The sequence below is a fragment of the Apis laboriosa genome, unplaced genomic scaffold (genome assembly GCF_014066325.1).
Source record: "Apis laboriosa isolate Shangri-la unplaced genomic scaffold, ASM1406632v1 scaffold366_cov156, whole genome shotgun sequence".
In the NCBI taxonomy this organism is placed as follows: domain Eukaryota; kingdom Metazoa; phylum Arthropoda; class Insecta; order Hymenoptera; family Apidae; genus Apis; species Apis laboriosa.
In genome coordinates, this window is record NW_025223002.1 from 142,996 (window position 1) to 162,807 (window position 19,812).

The 19,812-nt window shown below is 42.9% G+C and overlaps 1 protein-coding gene across 1 annotated transcript; it reads right to left on the reverse strand.

The window, feature by feature from the left end:
- Positions 1 to 551: 551 nt before the first annotated feature.
- On the reverse strand, positions 552 to 19,804 carry LOC122715487. The gene is given in 11 exon segments (XM_043937715.1): positions 552 to 1,563; positions 2,015 to 2,115; positions 2,486 to 2,679; positions 2,750 to 2,926; positions 3,080 to 3,475; positions 3,787 to 4,049; positions 4,262 to 4,464; positions 8,706 to 8,767; positions 18,431 to 18,602; positions 18,604 to 18,756; positions 19,561 to 19,804. Coding segments are annotated over 11 exon segments (2,775 nt in total). The 5' UTR covers positions 19,749 to 19,804; the 3' UTR covers positions 552 to 697.
- Between the last annotated feature and the right edge of the window lie 8 nt (positions 19,805 to 19,812).

The following is a 19,812-nucleotide window of genomic DNA, read 5'->3' on the forward strand; positions in this document are numbered from 1 at the left end:
TTTCATCGTCAGCGATCAAAGTATTTTCACACGCTCTTTCGAAGATTCAAATTCGAACAAACGTAATTCCAATCACGCTTCTCCTCCATAAACGCCTGCCACCAAAAAATGAAAAAACTCTGCTCCTAGTTTTCGCGCTCTATCCATCAATAGTCCGTGTCGCTTCGGATTAATAGATGGACGAAATGTTTTTCCAAAGTTTGAAATTAAAACTGGAATATCGATCGAATTATACAATTCCATAAATATCGCCATCTCCACGCCGAGCAATCGTAAGGTTGGACGATCTAATTCGAGGTAATATGGTTCTGCGGGCAACAATAAGGCGCGAACATCTGCGATGCTCGTTGATCGGAAAGTTTGCGAGGCAAGTTTCGCGATTTTCGATGTCGCTTCCTCTGGAAAAGTTCGTTAGAAAGTTTACCATCGAGGAGAAACCAGGAACTAGCTTCGCCTACTCGAGATCCGTCCAAGACTGAAATTTAATCTTTGCCACGAAACGATTGGTAATCGTCGCTTCGAACGATTCATCTCGCGGAAAGAAACACAGATCGAAACGATCATGTATTGTACATACACGGATAGATACATAAGATATACATATACAGAAAGATATATACAATGGTGCGATCGCGGCGGAATGGTTGATTTCTCGTTCGTTTCGTAAGCGCGGAACAGTGACGTTGTCGAACGACGATTAGATAAGTCTGTCGTTGTGGAGGTGGTGGTCGGGCGCGGTGGTGCCGTTTTGCGCCGTCTCGGCTTCCCTCCTCGCCACGCCGAGCCCGCTCTTGTTCTTCCTTCGAGGGGGTGTCGGGACGAGATCCGAGAAATCCTCCTCCGAGCTTTTGTTCGATCTGTTGGGTTTCTTTGGCGGGATATCGGTGGAAAAGGACTGCTCGTTCTCCGGATTCGGTCCAGCTTCCGATCGACGAGAGTCGGCCGCCGCGATCGACTCTTCCCACGAGCAGAAGGAGACCTTTCGAGACCCTGCCACCCTCGTCGCCTTCCTCTCGTCCGTCGTGAATCGACTCCTCTCCCCCGCCTCGGCCGACCTCGCCCCGTTTCGATCCTTGTTGCTCGACTCCTCGATCACGGGCTCCAATATTTTCGGGATCTGTTCGTTGTTGGCTCTGCTCCCGCCTTCCTGCGGCTCCTCCTTCTCCAACATGTCGGACAAGGCGGCCTCCAACTCGGTGAGGCTGGGCGTCATGGAGCTCACGTTGCTCTCCTCCGCCGCCTCCTCCCTCAGGATTTTGAACAGGGTGGAGTGATCGGGGTCGAGGACGGCGGATTTGGTCCTGGGCTCGGGGCTGGGCGGCGGTGTGCCGCTCGTCCTCCAATCGTCCAGACACTTCTTCATGTTGTTGCGCGCGTCCTTGGCGAGTTTCTCGTCGAAGAAGTCGTCCGGCTCCTCGAGCATCTCGCGCGGCAACGACTCCTCGGAGATGGTTCTGATCAGAGCGGTGGAGCTTAACTCGGCCTCCTCCTCGGGGTCCGCCCGACACGACGCGGTCCTCGATCGGTCGGATTTCCCTTCCTCGCTCGACCCGCCGATCGTATCTGGTAAATGGAGAGAAACGCGGTTTAACCGGTACAGTCGTTGGATCCTTTCCGCTTGGATCGTCTCACCGGAGGAATACACCTCTGTGATTTCGGAGGAATAACAAGGATCCTTCCTTGTTTTGGGGGATCTTTGGGGGGGAGATTCGTCAAACGAAACTTTGCCAAGTTGTAATCGGGTTTCGGGTCTAGCTTTGAAATTTACCGCTTTCTAATCGCTGTCGATCGGATCGAAGCCGCTATAGCGATCTTCGATTCGTTGAGAAGGGAAGGAAGACTTTATACGTAGGTGGTATCGAGTTTGAAAACGGAAAAGAAAGAACAAATGTAGAAAGATCTTTAACGTTCTCTCTTCTAGGATCGATCTCTGGATGGAAAACGCACAGGAAAGTTTTTTTTTTTTTTCGAAGCGCGTACCAACGAAAACACGTTTGTTCCCGTCTCTATTTACCTAAAACGGAACGATGTTTCGCCTCGTCCAAGAAAAACGGCTCGCCGATAATTTTGCAACAGTTTGCCATGGTGGGTGGATCATAGTATCTCGCGTGAGATCTAGAAAAGAGAAGAAAAGACAATTATTATTTCTCCATCCAGACTTTGTTTGGTCGAGTTTTCGAATACCAAGTTATCGGACGGAAATTTTGCACGATTGCGACTATGAATGGATACTATGTAAAGATGATTGATTTTTACGTTTGCAATCAAAGTAAATTCCACTTACGTAAACTGGACGTACATCGAAGCTAATAACGGTCCGAGTGGATAGAAACGTAATAAGTTTTGCAAAGTGGCGAGAGAAGATTATACAATGGTCAGGATGCTAAGACCACGGAATATGGACTTACAACGGTTGGCATCTGGGCACCTCGATTAAACCCACTTAATCCCCGGAACAAGGACCATAGATAATCTCTCTACCGACCTATTTGGATCGACTTGGGCGAGTTCCGGTTGGTCGACCAGCGGGGATCCCGTTTTTCCAAACGCTTCGGGCTTCTCCGAGTAGACGGGAGATTCGGGAACGCGGCCGTTCGTCGAAGGGGATCTCCTTTCGTCGTCTTCTCGGCCGATCGAGGGGTCGACCTCCTTCTCCGCGTCCTCGTCCCAACTCTTATCCTGGAAATCCCCTTATTCATCTCCGAATTTTGGGAATTCGACTCGACTCTAAACGTTGGAACGAATTTACCTGAATTTCCGAGTATCCGATGTCGCTTAATTCCCAATGCTCCCCTCCGCTCGAGTCGTACTTTACGTACTCGTATTCTTTCACCATCCCGTTCGCTCTGCTCAACTTCTCTATAACCTGATAGGGCGATAGGTTACCGGACCTTGGAACGTAATCCTCCAATCGCACGCTCGTTTTCTGCGGATCAGGATAAATTGTAATTAGCGTTTTTGGATTTGGCTCGGCGACGAATTTTCTTTCGAATTCGTGGATAATAAATTCGTTTGAACTCCTTGTCGAGCTCGAGGAATCGGGAAGAAAGGGAGAGGGAGATGGAAAATGGTTGCGTACCTCGGAAAATGGGGAGAGGAAGGATTCGGCCGGAAGCGATACGGTGCTGCTCCTGACGGGCCTCCTCGGGCGGGGGGAGACCTCGAAGGTCGACTCGTCCGCTTGCCTCGATCGATGCCTGGTCGCGTCCAACTCGTCGTAATTCGGCAGGCTGACGGTGCTCAAGTGTTTGTACCTCGCGTTGCCGCTCCCTTCCTCCACTCGCTTCTCCGCCTGCCTCCATTTTCTCTTCTCCTCGCGCTTCGGAGTGGAGGAATCTCTGCTCGTGCGGCTGTTGGCGAATCTCTCGTACTCGTCGCTTTCGCGCCCAGCCCTGCGCTGCTGCTCACCCCCGCTCTCGTAACACCTTCTCCCGGAAACCACGTCGCTCGGTATTATTCTCCCGGTTCCGTTAACCTGTAATCCCAAGATCCTTAGGCTCCTTATAGGGAACGAAGGAGATTTCTCTCCTACAAATTTGGAACCCTCTGATCGAGATCGATTTTTCAAAATTTTCATTTCGCCCGAATGGAAATTTCCGGGAAGGATAAAGAAGGAGAGAAAGTTGGATTTTATTTGGACGAAATCCTCGTCCTCCCACTCGCCCTCCTAATGTCGATACTTGTTTCACAGATTTTCCACTGTTTGCCGAGTCGCGGCCAGGGTATAAATATTCTCGCGGAATATCGAATCGCGGTGAATTTACGACGGAGAAGACGCATACTCGCCTTGTGTTCGTAAATCTCCTTTGCCCTTTTCCCCCCGTCCTCGTGCGGCCTCGCCTTCTCTTCCGCCTCCTGCTCGTCCCCGCTGCTTTTCGGCGACCTCACCGACGAGTATAACGGCTCGTTGCCGGTCTCCGTGCGGTCCACGGGCCCGTTGGACGAGTTCTCCGTGCCCACCTCGTCCGGTTTAGGTGGCAAAGGCCTGCCCTTGTTCCGCTTTCGACGTCTCGGCGGTGGAATCGGTGTCACGTCCTTTAGATTCGAACCTGATCCAAGAATCAGTAAAACGTAATCGAAAGAAAAGTTTTCGACATGCCGGAATTCCGACGCGTAATTTTTCTCTCCTCTTAGTTAGTTAGAAAGAGGGAGAGCGTGTTACACGGGTTATACTATGTTTATCGGGCGGCATGTCGGAACGAGCGTGTTCTCGTTAAGGATACAGGTTGCAATACGAGGTAACGATAAATTGCGAGCTTACAGCTGGACGTTGGGGTGGCGGCCGGATAGAGGTTCGTGTCGACGGTTAAATTGGTGAGCACCGAGGCCGCCCTCGGTGTGCTGGGAACTTCGAGGTTCACGTCGACCCAGTCGCTCGGATGAAAGGGCCTGTCCACGGAGTCTATGCTTCTCCCTCTGGTCAGCGCTTCCCTTGGCGGCGAACCAGCGTACCCTATTTCGGAGCTGCAAATATATTCGTAACGATGTAAAACCTTCCTTCTATCCTTGTTACCGTCTTTGCGGGCCTCGATTCGCGAGCGCAATTTCCGCGTTTCGAAAATTTCCAGCCGACCCGCCTCGAATTATTTGGCACCGTCGCCTCTATTACGCGCTTGCTCGCGAATGCATGCCGTGTTTCTTCGCGTCCCCCGGGCTACAACTCTTGCGGGGACGTTCTTCTCCTCCTCTCAAACTTCCTTTTAACTCCTTCTCGACGAAAATTCCATCGATTAACGTTTTTCTTCTCCATCTTACTCGTCCATCCTGTTTCGAATTCTTTCCCATTCGGATCGAAGAGAAAAAGTAAAAATTTTTCCAACGAATTCTTCATATTGGAATATTTCAACTTTGCGATTCTTATGCCTATTTTTATTCGGGTGTGTCTCGTACGAGAATTGGAATCCGATCCAATCGTGAATCCTCGTAATGATACGAGCTATCACTTATCGTTCTATTTCTCCTCAAACCTGTTTTCGATAACTTGGCGAAATTTCGAGTAGAATCGGTAAAAGCGTGGAAAGATTAGCAACTCGTTCGTACGTATCGTGAAACGCGCATTATTCCGCGAGCAATCGATATCGGATTTTCCATCGGTTGCCTGTTTCCCGCCATTACTAATGCACTTGACAATCGTAAAACCATTATAACGTGTACCGTTGTCGGCTGCTTTCGACGCGTACCGCGTTTCGTTTGGAGTTTTGGAACAGGCCGGACGCCTATATCATCGTTTTACGAATTTTTCGAATTCTCGCGTCTCCGCTTATAACGAAAAAATATCGCAATTTTTCGAGCAACGTCCCCGTTCACTGCGTTTCGCGTGACTTTTTTAATTAAATCGATCGAGTCGAATCGTAAAACTTGGAATCTCTGGTTCGATTGTGAATTATAGCGCGATTAATAAGCGGTTCGAAGAAGGAAGAATCCATCTGATGCGCATCCGCCGCTACTACCGCTACTGTCGCTACTGTCGCTACGGTTACTTTGACAGTTGTGTGACCCGATCCGGTGAATTGGACGAGGACAATGGGAATGATGCATCGGTGATCGGAACACGCCGCTGCATAAATTAGATCCCGGCTTAACGGAGTGCATAAATAAAGTAGATGTACGTGTCGTTGGCTGTTGTATTCGATCCACCGAAATAAATCGTGCACGTTAAGTCGAATGGAAATCGACGTTCCAATTATTTTGGGAAAAATAGTGCCGCGGATTTATCGAATTTTGTTTTCGTTCCTCGTTTTAATCTGGATCGTTTTTTTTTTTTTTTTTTTCATATGTAAAAATGCGAGATAAAAATTAGTAGGACGTCGTTTTTCGTTCCCCGAACAAAAATACGTGTAACGTATAATCTTATTCATCTATTCGACCCAGAATAAACCGTCGATTTTTATCTACATTTTTTACAATTCGTGCAAAACTCGATTCTCTCGGGCTCGATTTGAAAAATAGAAACACGGTTCGATACTAGAGGATCGATACCTGTAATAAAGAAAAATAACAGGAGGAGGAGAAGCGGAATGGTGGTGGAAGAAAAGGAAAGAAAAGGAAAAGGAGAGAAAAAAAAAAGCGGCATTTTCCTTGCCACTACCTTCGACTTTTAGACAACGCTCCTTAATTTCTTTACACTCACTGTTCTTACAAAGGAGAAACGTAAAACGTCGATTTTCGCTGACTCGATCGAAATAAGCGAATCGGAATAGGAACTCGTCCAAATCGGGATCCTCTTATTTTCGGGCACACCTGCGCGAGGCCTGTTCCATTGACCTTAAAAAGGTATGGCGTGGGTGGAAAAAGCAAGCTAAACGCGACCCACGCCGCGGATCGTGTCGCCATACCTGAAACCCGTATATGGGAACAAAAAGTGTCACGCGATCCTGATCTTAATTCGCGATACGATCCTGCCTCTCTCTCCTTTTTTCAACCGGGGTTACCTTTGTCCCGCGTTGAACAACGCGAACTAGTATTTAGCGCAAAAAAAATGCACGATTTCGATAAGAACTCGTATCCGACACGAGATGGCAGCAATCTGGATGTATTTATCGTCGTTTGAAAATTTCTTGGCGAAATTGTTTGGAACGATGTATCGTTTCGAGATTTGTGAAATTTGCGGAGAAAGGAGAAGAAACTCGGATTAATCGTGGCGATTCCTCGACTCGGAAATCGACGTTTAACGGGCCAACTTTACCCAACTGGGATCGTCATTTCCTCGAATATTTCCGTGCGCGTAATCGAACGTCGAGCCAGTGGGGCTCGATTCGTTCCACTTTAAAACGGAGAATCCGCGAAAGCGGGGAGTGGAAAGAAAACAAGGGAAAAAAGAGTTGGAAAAGAAGGAGTGGAGGGAAGAAAATAGGATAAAACGAGGAGGAGAGAAGTAACACGCTGAACCGGCACGCTCGAATCGCGACGTAACCAACGAAACGGGGATTTAAAATCCCGCGAGCGATTTGCGAGCTTGTCCGCCGCGATTTTCTCCGTGTAAAACGCGCTTCGTTCGCGCCATGGGAAAAAGAAGAAAGAAAGAAAGAAAGAAAGAAAGAAAGAAAGAACAACCCTCCTCGTTGTTGGCTTTACCTCCTTGTTGGCTTTACCTCCTTGAACGTGTAAATTGTTTTCCAAGAGGAAAACTCGACCGCTTGAGAATCTTTCGAGGGAGAATGAAATTCCTTTTTCGTTTCCTTTTTTTCTTTCTTCAATGGCTTCTCACCATGCGATAATTCTTTGGTAATAATCCTGGTTCGGTTACATCGTAAGTCCATAGATACCGTTGGATCTCGATTAATCGGTTTAATCAAGTAAGACGAGTAGCCCGGATAATCGGCCTAGGGGAAATTACGAGTACGAGTGTTTTGTACACGGAATGAGCCGTTTACGCGACGGAAGATGGATTCGACCGTGTTGCGCCGTGATTATATACATATTTTTTTCTTTCTCTGCGACAGTTTCGCGTTTAAAGACGAAGAGAGAAAAGCTCCGTACAAATCGTTATCGTCTCTCGATTTTTATCTTTTCGTGATTGAAATTCTTTCTTTCTTCCTTTTTCGTTTAGACGTGGAATCGAGCATCGTTATCTCTTTCTCTGGAAGTAGATAGTCTTCTCTGGAAGTAGATAGTAGATAGTCGAGACGATTCGAGATGAATGGTAAATCGATCTGTATCCGGACGAGAGTAACATTGGAGAATTATTTAAACGAAAAATATTTGGACGAGAACATCGGTGCGCGATTGTTTTTCACTTTTGTATTCGCGTATATAATGCAGTTGTAAAATTTTTCGGAGAAACGATTTTCTAATTTTTGCAACGTCGATTACAGAGTAATATCTTACGAACGAGCCGTATTTTTTTAATCAGATCCAACACATCTCGAACAAAGTTGGGTTAATTTCAAGAGAAAATATTGACGGCAAATATTGAAGTTATCGGGACGGTATAAACGGTGAAACATTTGCATCGCGGGCGGCCGATTTTTTCGAGGATAATTATTGCGAATGCAATATTTTCGAAGAGAGAAAAAGAGTTACGAGTAAAATTGCGCGATAAAAAGCGTTTCAAATAAATGATAACCTATGAATCGTAACGATGACTATTTGTCGGGGAAGAGTAAAGTACACGGAGCTCTCTTTCCGAAAGGAAAGAAACGTCGGAGCGCGACCCTCGTCTCGAGGCCACGAAATTAGTTACGCTCACGAATTATCGTGGAGGGTGATCGATAAGAGCGGGAAACCGTCCCTAATTAGCCGAGACGCGCGTTTCGACCCGTGAACGTAATTTCTCTGCGTTGTACCGCGAGCGCAACGGTAATTTAAGACGTAACGCGGCTAATTGGTCAATATTTGATGTTTCCCTAGGAAATTGCAGGCTAATTCGAATCGAGTTAAGAGGGGGAGCGTTAGATTTATTTCGATTATATTTTCGTCATTCGAACGAACGAGAGAATGGAAAGAAACGGATAAAGGACGATCGTCGGATGGAGCGCGATCCGAAATGAAAGGAATTAATGGAGAAGGAAGCTATTCGGGATTCTTATTATCTCGACTCGTACGTCGTCCGCGACGTTATTAACAGCTGGTGCGATTCTAGGTCCGTGGCAACTTTCCAACCTCTTAAAAACGGACACTTAAATCCTGTAACGCGCCACCGATAAAACCCCGTTCCGTTTAATTGCACGCGCATTCGTTTATTACAACCGCGCCGCTTAACCCACCTTGTCACTCTTTGCGTCCCACCGCCCAGCACCGATCCCTCTTCCTTCAAGCTGGGGTAGATCTGAAACACGAAACATGGATCGTTGAAAGAAATTTCCCCGTCTAAAATCAAGGATGGCGAAATCTTGCCAAATAATATACGCATACAGGTATATATATATATATACAAAGAGAGAGAGAGAGAGAGAGCTCGAAAAATGTGTCTCTCCGATTCCTGTGTACACATAAACGTATTTCGAACGAGGAGAAGGAGCTCGTGTAATTTTCTTCCGTGTCGTTGCGTTTAAAATATTCCCCGCTTACATCAGCTTCTTCTCCTTTCCCATTTGATTGTAACGCTGATCCGTACGCGCCTCTATGTACTCGATCGCCTGTTTAAATCCTCCGTAGACGAGTCATTAACGACACGGATGGTCGATCTGGAATCGATCGAGCCAATTCGCCATGTTTCGCTCTTCTAATTTCTCCCGTGTAATTGTACAATTGGATTATCTTTGAATATCCTCGTTCGATATCATTTTTCCACCGGGATTATTAGATTTCTCGAATAATTCATTTCGTTCACGGAGGAGATACACGCGGAGAAGGATTCGGTTAATAGAGAGAGAAAGAGAGAGAGGGGATAATAAAATATAATATTATATAATGTTTCGAAGGGAGAAGAAGGGAGAAAGGGAGAAAGGGAGAAACGAAGAGGGACGAAATGAGAATCGGCGGCGCGGTGAATTTCGCGACAGGTTATACGGGGAGGGGAGTGGTTTAAAATTGAAATGATCCGTGTCCGTCAATGCCACCTGTAAGTCGAATTTAATTTGGCCCCCGAGGCGGAACAAGCGTCGCTTGGAGATTTAATTTTTCCACGTTTGTTGGGGAGGAGAGGAGGAGGAGGACGCACGCGTGAAGGAATCAATTTTTGCGGGACAATGGCCGGAATTATATTCATACCGTGGCGTATTCCCCGCCCGGCTGAATATTTCAAAGTCTCGCGCCATCGGCAATAACCGTATCTTTCACGCAACGTCGACGCTGAACTATCGAGCTGCTTTCCGTTTTTATGGGCCGCGATCGACTCTTTACGATCAACTTGCCCCGCGCAAAATCGAGCCGAATTACATTCGTGGAACGAAGAGGGGAAGGGAGGAGGAATCGTTGTTATTAACACTCCACCCAATCGAATTTATTCGATTCGATTCGATTCGATTCCATCGAATCTTCTCTATCTCTGATAACGCTTTCCTTTCTCTTCTACCGTGAAATATATTATAAATATTTCCAATTGTTGTTTATCGCAGAGCGAAATCGCAAAAAAGTTGTTCTCGAAAGAGGAGGAAAAATTCAGAGGCGAAGCACTTTTTTATTCCAGCGTGAAAAAATATATATAGATATAGAGTCTGCCGAGCGTGTCTCCTCGATTGCCTTCTCCTCGAGCCGTTTGAAACCGGAAGGCTCGTCTCGCAGCCGTGTGCACCGGATGACGAGATTGAATGAAGTTGCGTTCGATCGCTCCTCGGTCGAGGCGATTGTGCAATCGCTGTGGCACACGCAACCGAGTCGCGCAACCGGGTTGCGTGATTCTCCTTTTTTTTTTGTGTGTGTCTTTAAAAGAGCGGATAAAAGACATTCGCGTCGCATAGTCGAAAGTATATCACGGAAAAGAGGGAAAAGTTTGGAGAAATATATTTTTTTTTTTTTTACCCGTGCGCATAATTGCCATCATTTATGCGAATTTCTACACGTGTCGTTTCACGGTTTACATTGCAAATTCGTCTCGGAGAAGTTGTTTCGGCCCGATGCAAAAGTTGTTTCCGCTGATTAAATTACCGCGTCAGTTGTCTCCAGGCGCGTTTGTTTCGTTCTCTCTCTGCAGAGAGATCGGCCGATGCACAATTATAACGTGAAAAAAAAAAAAAGTAAAAAAATAAATAAGCGAATTTGTTTCCAACACACGCGTGTTAATGAGTTCTATCTCTATTCTTGAAATCTCTATTTCTTGAAATCGTAGAAATACGGAAATGAATTATTGTGAAATGTTGCAAAATGCATCTCTACATCTCTACATCGTAAATTAAATTACCGGTTTAATTAAAAGTATATATTAATTAAATCTCTATGTAATTCCAATTTGATATAAATTGATAATTTTATCGTTATAATTTTTAATCAATGACCGTTAATAAACTGTCATAATTAATTGTCGGGTAAAACAACTCGAAAGAAGATTTCGAATAATTTTTCTTTTTTTCTAACAGAAATAGAAACGTAACAAGGCTGACGTGATCTCGATGTAATAAAAGATATCGCCGCAAAGTGGAAAGTGGAAAGGATAAAATTGATGAAAAAAGAAGAAAAAAAGCGGGATCAGATTCGGGATGAACGTTGGATGCGATCGATGGGAAAGGATTGTTTCTCGGAGACGTGGCATTGTCACGGACAACGTCGTAGCTGGAATTCCAACACGAGTGATATTCCACGTTTCGCTTTAGTTACCGCTTCGGTTATACGCGTCTCCAGTGGGAACTGGCTTTATATACTTTAAGGCTCGAAGAACCACTACTTACAACGTAAGTACGCTGAAACGTTCAAAAGCGATAAGTCGTTCGCCCGTAAAACTTTATTATTTATAGAGAACCGTGAAGAAATTGTAAAACGGCTACCTTGGGGATCGGGACAGTCGTAAAATCGTTGAATGGTATCGAACGATTGTCCTGTTCTTTGGTCTTATCTTTTTACGATTAGCGTCGTTAATATCGTTTCGATCGAATAATTATTCGTCATTAATCATCGATAATTAGAATTTCTAGAAAACGTTATCCTATTGTTCTCGAAAGAGAAATTGATTTTTCCTTTTTATCACGATATACATAAGTTCGGTGTACTGAATTTCAAACAATAAGATAAGTTTCCTCGAATAGAAACGGTGCATCGTGAATCGTGTCTGAAATTTATCTCGTTTCAGTCGCTTCGAGCCATAACGTTCAAAGTCGCATACTTACTTACTCACTTGTCGCAAATAGAGAACGTAAGTAACATTGCGACGTGTTGTCGCAGGTTGAAAAGCAATTTTATTATTAAGCCAACACGAGAATACTATTACCTTGCTGCCTATATAAACCTTGCTTTACGTAATCTTTCCTCGATGAAAGAATCGACTTACCTATCGACCCGAATTTAACTCTCGATAAATTCGATATCTAACGATTTGGGGGGAGGGGGGATATTTTTAAAGACTCGCGATGAGAAAAATGAAATGGCGTAACAATTTTCTCCGAAGGACGATTAAGAAGATCAACGTTGTCGCTACAATTTTTGTCTCCCCATTCAATTCGAGATTATTTTTTCATACACTTCCATGCGATGCGCATCGATGCAATCTCGCTATTAGGTGCACAAACTTGTCGTTGAGCTAGTCTAACACAATCGTAAGTTACGACCGTATCGGATCAAAGAAAATTGTTTCGAAGAAATATACAAATGTTCGTTGCATGAATATAAGTCGAAGATAGCTTCGTGCTCGCATTCTTAAAATTTAAAAAACCGACAAAGATCGGTTTCGGTTCAAGTTCAATGATCTGTGTGCAACAAAGGCAACATCTGTCATTTTGTACAGATTTATACAATCAAAGAATGCATCGAGTAAATATCAATTTCGACATTTCCGTTCCGGTCAAAGCGCATCAAAAGATGATATTCCAGTGTGATATATCTTTTCTATTTTTCTAAGTAAAATCGTAAAAAAGAGAATTCTAGAAGAGATCCGAGTCGGTAAATATTTCAATTATGAAAATTGAGTGTCTGTTTACATTGTGTATGATAGGCTTAAAGAATGGAATTCTTTTAGAAAAGAAGGAAGAGAGATCGTAGAAAGTTGATCGAAAATGGAATTTCGGAATCGATAAGGATTTGTTACGTCACAGTTAATATTAAAGTTGTTGGAATCATTGGTTATGGAAATGAGAGTAAATCACGATTACGAAATATCACACGATGTTCTAGTATCTCGCTTTGAAAGGAAATACTCTCAATACCGCGTATATATACTTGATATCGCAGGAGAGAAAAAAAAAAAATTTTCAACGCGCTCGTTGAAAAGCGCTTGGGCGTAAATGCATAGACGTCGTATTTACAGTCGAATCTGCATCAAAAAGGTACTACACGAAAAGTCGCGAAAAGAAGGCGGTGTTCCCAGAATAAGCTCGAGAAATCGAATCTTTCTCTTTGAAAATTTTTCCTCGATTATTAATTATTATATAATTATATTAATTATATTTGAAACATTAGCAATATTGCTGGTATAATTCCGTAGGTAACGTGGTTCCATAGGTGACCGGACGTGGAACGTTAAGCAATGATATTTACGATCCCAATTAACACCGCGTTATCGATGTTGTACTAATGAGCTGAACGAGGTCGAATCTCGATAGATCTGTCGGGCGCAATGAGGACGCGATCCTCGTCAATATTATATTCCAACTGTACGCGAGTGTAACAATTCACGAGAGATGATGTCATCGTGACAAATCGAACCTGTTCGCTTTCCAAATTTTATTTTCGTCGATAAAGTCCAAGTCCTGTGTTTCTTGTTACATTTTGTAGGCAGACGTTGCGTAGAAAGATAACCACCTTGTACGTGAATTCGATAAGAATCGTCATCAACGAGACATAAAATATGAATCGTTTAACAGTTATGTATTATAAATATATAGAAGGGAGAGAATATCGTTGACGTATTTTTCTTATACCGTCTATTATAATTTATCTCGTTGATCGCTGTACGAGCAGAACAGGATAAATTTTCTTGGCGTTACACGCGAGAGGAATGTTATATCGGAGAGCGAACGATTTAATGAATACAAATCATCGGATCGTTCATTAACGATTGCTAATTACGTTGAAAGGCTTTGAATAACTCGGTTACGTCAACCGTAAGTAATTACGGTTAACTAGCTAGATCGTGGTAAATTAATCTCCCTTTCCTCGTTCCATTTTTATTTTTATTTCTTTCAATTTTTATCGCATCCTACGTAGATGTAGAAAAGACAAATTTTGATTCGTATTCGTTTCCTTGCGAGGTTTCCTCTCGTAAATTCTAATTTACATGTCAAAGAAGAATTCGTGAACGGAATACTCGAAACAAGAGGTTGAATCCTTCGAAAGGACGGATGACGAGTCGCGAATAAATAACAAATTCAAAAATCGTCTCGACGAGAGATGACGAAACAAATTTTCGGAAATTATAGATCGTAACAATTGTAATAATAATCTCGAGAATCCAATCAAAATGAATCAGAATCTGTTCTCTTGGAAAAATTTGAAAATGAAGCGAGAGGCAAAGTAGAGGAAAAGTGGAACGCGAGGTCCTCGAGCCGGAGATATTTCGACTTGCCGTTTCTCCTTTAAACGAAGTGTTCGCGCAACGTTTTGAAACGTGACACGTCGTTTGGATAAGGCGGGAACGTTGGGACGCACCTCGAAGCGATCGACCGGCACGTACGTAACGGAGAATCGTGAAAACTGTTCGATTCCATTGGAATTGTGCTTTTATTTTTTTCAACGATCGTAGATAATTGTTAATTTTTCGGAGGCAATCGATTGGAAAGATTTAAACGTTTGGAACGTTGCGTAAGAGCCGAAAGGAATGTTGGAATATTATCGGGCGAGAAAGATTGGTTGCTTCGTTTTTAAATTTTGAATCGGAAGTTTTGTCAAGGACGTGATCGAACGAAGAGAGAAATATCGGCGAACGTTACCGTTTTAATTTTCTTATCGAGCGCGTAATTAACATTTAACGCGATTTAATATTTTTCCACTCCTGCGTGCAACATCTGTTGAGCAGCGTTAAGTGCGAATTACATAAGAATGAGTAATGACTGCAATAGGCCGTGGCGCGTCGAAAACAGTCGTTGAAACGATAGTCGCTAAAAATAGTCGTTTATTGAATCGATTTGTCGTTAAGACGAGAACTATCCGTCGAACGATTACGTACGATTACGAAGGAAATCTTTCATGGATTCATGGATGTTTTCGTTTAATTCGCGATTCGATGATCTTTTTTTTTCTTTTTCTTTTTTTTTTTTTTTTTATATGGTTATACAATAACGTAATTACGCAGTTTGTTTTTTTCATCATCCTACGATCGAAGTCGTTCAAAGTCGTTCGAAGTAAATACAATTAACGCGTGAATATAAATGTAAGTATAATTATCTACTTATCGTTCTATTATTTTTTTTATTTATATTACGAGCGATCTTACCGATTTAATGAATTTTTGCGAATATTTAAAATATCAGTTGAAATTAAAAAAAAGAAAAAAAAAGGATTTTTAACGCAAAATCTTATCGCGAAAGATATACGAGAAGATGTAGGAGATATTTATTGAAAAATATTTTCTTTAAAGATAGAAAGGGATTAAGAGAAAAGTTGGGGCGTAATGTAAAATGATCGAGTATCGCGATACTTATCCGAGTAGCGAACCACATAATCTTAGTAAAAAGTAATTAGGTACTCGACTAACAAGTACCTAGTACGCGTTAAATTATCATTTCAAATAAAAAAGGAAAAATTGCACGACATCCAGCGCGAAATCCCCGACCATAAAAAATAATCAAATTCATAACATCTCGACGTAAAACAGGATTTCGTCCGTTCCTCCGCCGAGAACGTTTGTTAGAGATAATTAATCTCGAAGGTGCACCGCGAGAAGGCGGGAAATTCGTCGGGAGAGTGGACGACGCGAGTAGAAACTTTGCTCGCGGTCAGAAAGAAAAAAAAAAAAAGAAAAAATTGGCCAATAAACATGCGCCGGCCTCGATTTTTCCTTCTTGGTCGTCGGATGTTGCGCAACCGTAAATCCTTGACGCGAGCAGCGTTTTCTCATCCACCACATCGAAGTTGCCGTTCTGCATCTAATCGGTCCTGCGCGCAGACAATGAATCATCTACCTATCGATCATCATCGCCTCTGTCGTTTCTTTTTTTCTTTTTTTCTTTTCGTCCAGCTTGTGCCAGTTTCGAGAAAATATTAAACTCGTGTTTCGACGAATCGAAGCGGACGAATCGGATTATCGGAAATATCATTGATGGTAATCGTGAAATTTTTCTAATTGAATCTCGCTTGTGAAATTGTTTTAGGATGGATTTTGAAAGTGTCACGTACCACGAAATATACGTATGAATATATATATATATATTAAACATTCTATTTATATTCACGACTGGTCAAAGTGTTTTATGGTCGCTCGTGAAGATAAAGACAATGGGAGAAAGGATGTTTTGTTAAGAAAATGTAGATAAATTGTAAATAAAGATATCCTTTTCCAACTCGTATTCGAAGAGAAAGAAACGTGTATCTCTCTGTCTGGAAGCGGAAAAAAAAGTGCGATAAGAGAAAAAATCGGAAATCGAAGAAATGAGTTTTGAGAGAAAACATTTTGTGAAATCGTTGTATTCGTATCTGATGTAGAAAATTGGGACGATCGTGGGCCGTTTGGAGGATAGGTAAGACAAAGGTGGAAAAAATATCAGGGAAACGATAGCAGTATGGTAACGGGAGTTTAACGTTTTGCGAGGGGAAAGTAATTACCAAGTATCGCGACGTGGTGGTAACCCGTGGCGTGCATTACACGGGCTTTAAGCGATGAGATAACCTGCCTTTCGCGATTAAAAGGTGCATTGTATTCCTCGTTGTTGCGTTTTCTTTCGTTCGACGAAAATGAGTTTTTCCTTTTTTTTCTCTCGCTCGAACTCGTCCAACAATTTCCATCCGCGAAAATTTCCATTGTTTCTCTTGCTTATCCAATCGAGTAAAAAAATAAATGAAAATACACGAGCGGGAATAAAACGAGCAGATTCCAAAACAAAATTTATTATACAAATAAAGAAGCGGGGAAAGAAGGGAAGAAGAATTTGAAGGAAACCGATATTAAAAATCGTTTTCGATCGGTGACGAGGAAACGAAGAGAAAAGACCAAAGTATTGTCACTAATCGTGATACGGTGCGTGTATATACGTAGGATGGACAAAAAAGAAATCGCGAATGGAACGCGATTGAATCGGAACGAGTCGCGCGTGAAACACCCACTGGACTGTGTAAAACGCGGATTGTGTTTTACGTAACCAACGAGAGTGAGAAAAAGAGTCGTTTCGTCCCCGTTATTGAAAAGAAAAAAAAAAAAAATAACGATCATCGCACGCGTTATGCATGCGAAAGAAAAAAAAAGACGAGTTTTATAATCCTTAAAGTCGATGATGATAACAATCGAAACGATACACGCGATAATTAACGAGATTTCTCTACATTTTGCCTTGCGTTTCGATCGATCGACCGATTGTCCACGACGACGAATCGATTCGTTATTTCCGCTATTGAACGCTTAATTGGCTGTAGAAAACTACTACTCGAATATATAAAGGATATACGGAAGATAGAGACGAATCGAAAACGATATTTCTTCCGCTGTATAACGGATAGATTGTACACTTTTGAAAAAACGTAGAAGCGAGACGATAGACTCGTTGGACTCGTAGGAAAAACGGCGAACAGCAGAGCGTCGGCTCGTACGTAGTTTTTGCGAGTGTGTATATGGTGGAGGAGGGAGGATCACTCGGTTAATTAGCAATTACACACGTATCTGCGTGTCTGGGATTCGAAATTAGAGCGGCGTGGCGCGACGCGGCGTTTCCGAGTCCGATGCACCATGATAAATCCATGTCACGCGTGCACGCGCAACCGTGGCCGACGTGCGCGCGCGATATAATCAGTTATTTAAATTGCCAATACCGTCAAGTATCGACGTAACAAACTAGTTTTGGAGGAAGCTCCGTTCCACGTCCGTTACCGGACGATAAAGTGATTAAACGCAATAGGGAGTTGAGAGGTGGATGATCTACTTGCTCAAGTTTGACCGTCCGATCAAATTTTCATGGGTCTTTTAAAGTAATATATCCATCTCGGGAGGAAATCGAATTCGATTCGATACATTTCGATCGTTATTATATAAAAATCATTCGTACAAGAATTTTTTACTCGGCTAGTGAAAGCGCTTTAAAGCGAACGTTCAAATCGTTTAAAGTTGATATTAAGAAGAGAATTTTTATTACGAATTATGACACTAAATGTAATGACACTGACTTCGAAGAAATATAATTTGAAAGATTGGAATGATCGCTCTTTCTGATAAGGCGTTATCAGAAAATCTTACTCGAAGGAGGAATTGTGTTTTCTATTTATTTTCAGCTTAATTTGAAATATTTCGTGGTATTATCTATTTTATCGCGTTCGATAAAATATTTCAGAACGAGAAACGCAGAAATAGTGGGAACAACTCGTACCTGTATATTTTTCGCGTCACTCGAATTTCCTCTCTTCATTAATCATTTTCTTTTCGAGCGAATTAGCGTATCATAGTCAAACAGTTGTACCAAATTCACGTAGTTAACAACGTAATTTAACGTAACAACTCGTTAAAATATTTTTCTTGTTTTTACGTCTCTCGTTCGACCAGGAAAGTAGGTCGCGCATGTTACGATGCGCCCTGTATTCCCTGTAGGAACTGATATTTTTCGCTTGATTCTATCTTCCTGTTTCCATTTTTTTTTTTTTTTTTTAACCGGTATATTTCCTATATTTTCATTCAATTAAATCACTCATCGATACATCATCCGTTTCACCGTATAAATAAACGTAGCAAGAAGGATGGATGTAAAGGATGGAATATTTATCGACATACCCGATGCGCGCAACGTACGAAGACTCGATCCAGAGGAGACTTGGAGTCCTGTGCCTTCGAGGTCTTCTCCTTGCACCAAGCTTGTCCCATTTTTCTTTCTGTCCGGCTATTATCTCGACCGTTTCTCCCGCCACGTGGTGCTCTTCTCCTCTTCTTCTTCTTCCTCTCCTTCTCCCTGTTTCTTTCTCTCACCGATAAGGCTGGATAATGTAGGCCATCTTAAGACCCGTTCCTCGTGACCTGCCGCAACCAACACGCTTCTCTCGCCTCTCTTTTTGCCAGCGCGCGAGTAAGCGATCGCCGATGTAACGAGGCGTCGTTCGTCGCTGAAAAATTTCACAAATCCATCATTTTTCGCCCGACATTCCCTTGGATCGATATACGATACGGAGAGAGGTCGTTAAAACTCTAATTTTTTCCCTTATCCTTGTTTTGAAGGATAATCCCTTCTTGTTCGAGTCGACGAAAAGTTGACGATTTCTCGAAATTTTGAACGAAAAGACTAATTCCTACAACGATGTATCGATGTATCGATGTATCGAAGGCTAATGATTCTAACCAATTACGCGTGTTATAGTCCATCCAAAATCGATTGACCTCAAGGTCACCGCCCTATCCAAGAATCAGCTCACGACTAATCTCTAAGCCTGGAAGCTTAACTCGGACAATACTGATCTATGGTATTTGAGCGGTAATGTATGGATCCCCGTGATATCGCGGAGAACACGATTTACTGCTTTCAGAGGTTTGGAGAACACGTGCGAGGATACGATGCTTTTCGTCTTAATGGATTACTCCGAGTGGAGAATTATTTTCTTCTTCGTATTCTCGAGAAAGAGAGAGAGAGAGAGAAACTTAACTTATCGTCGGATCTTTTCTTACTCGAGAAGAATTCCTCAACGATTCCTCCGATCTAATCAATCGTTTAAAATTGGAAAGAAAATTTTCCATCGCGAAAATGTGCGAACAACGTGGAGCGTGGAACGCGTCTGGATTTAAATATAATACACTATAATACACTATATGTAACACGTGCACACACCCAGGTATTGGAACGCGCGCGTTCGATCTTTTCTCGGACGAGTGACCTTCTATCCACAATGATAGGTCCGAAGAATGTTAGAACACACCTTTTAACGGTACATCGGCAAGTCCAGCCTATGTCGTCACTGCACCGATCTCTCCTTGTTTCAACAATTTTCCAGCGTCGCAGTTTTATCGTCGAATCACCGAAACCGGTGAGATTCGGTAGAATGAAAAATGAGGAAAGAACGGGCGTGAAATGGCGACTGTTTAAACGATCGACCGGTGTAATCATCCGTGCCTGTTGTGGCAGCAACGACGTGAACGCTCGACGAATCGCGGGCAACGAATACGCGAAT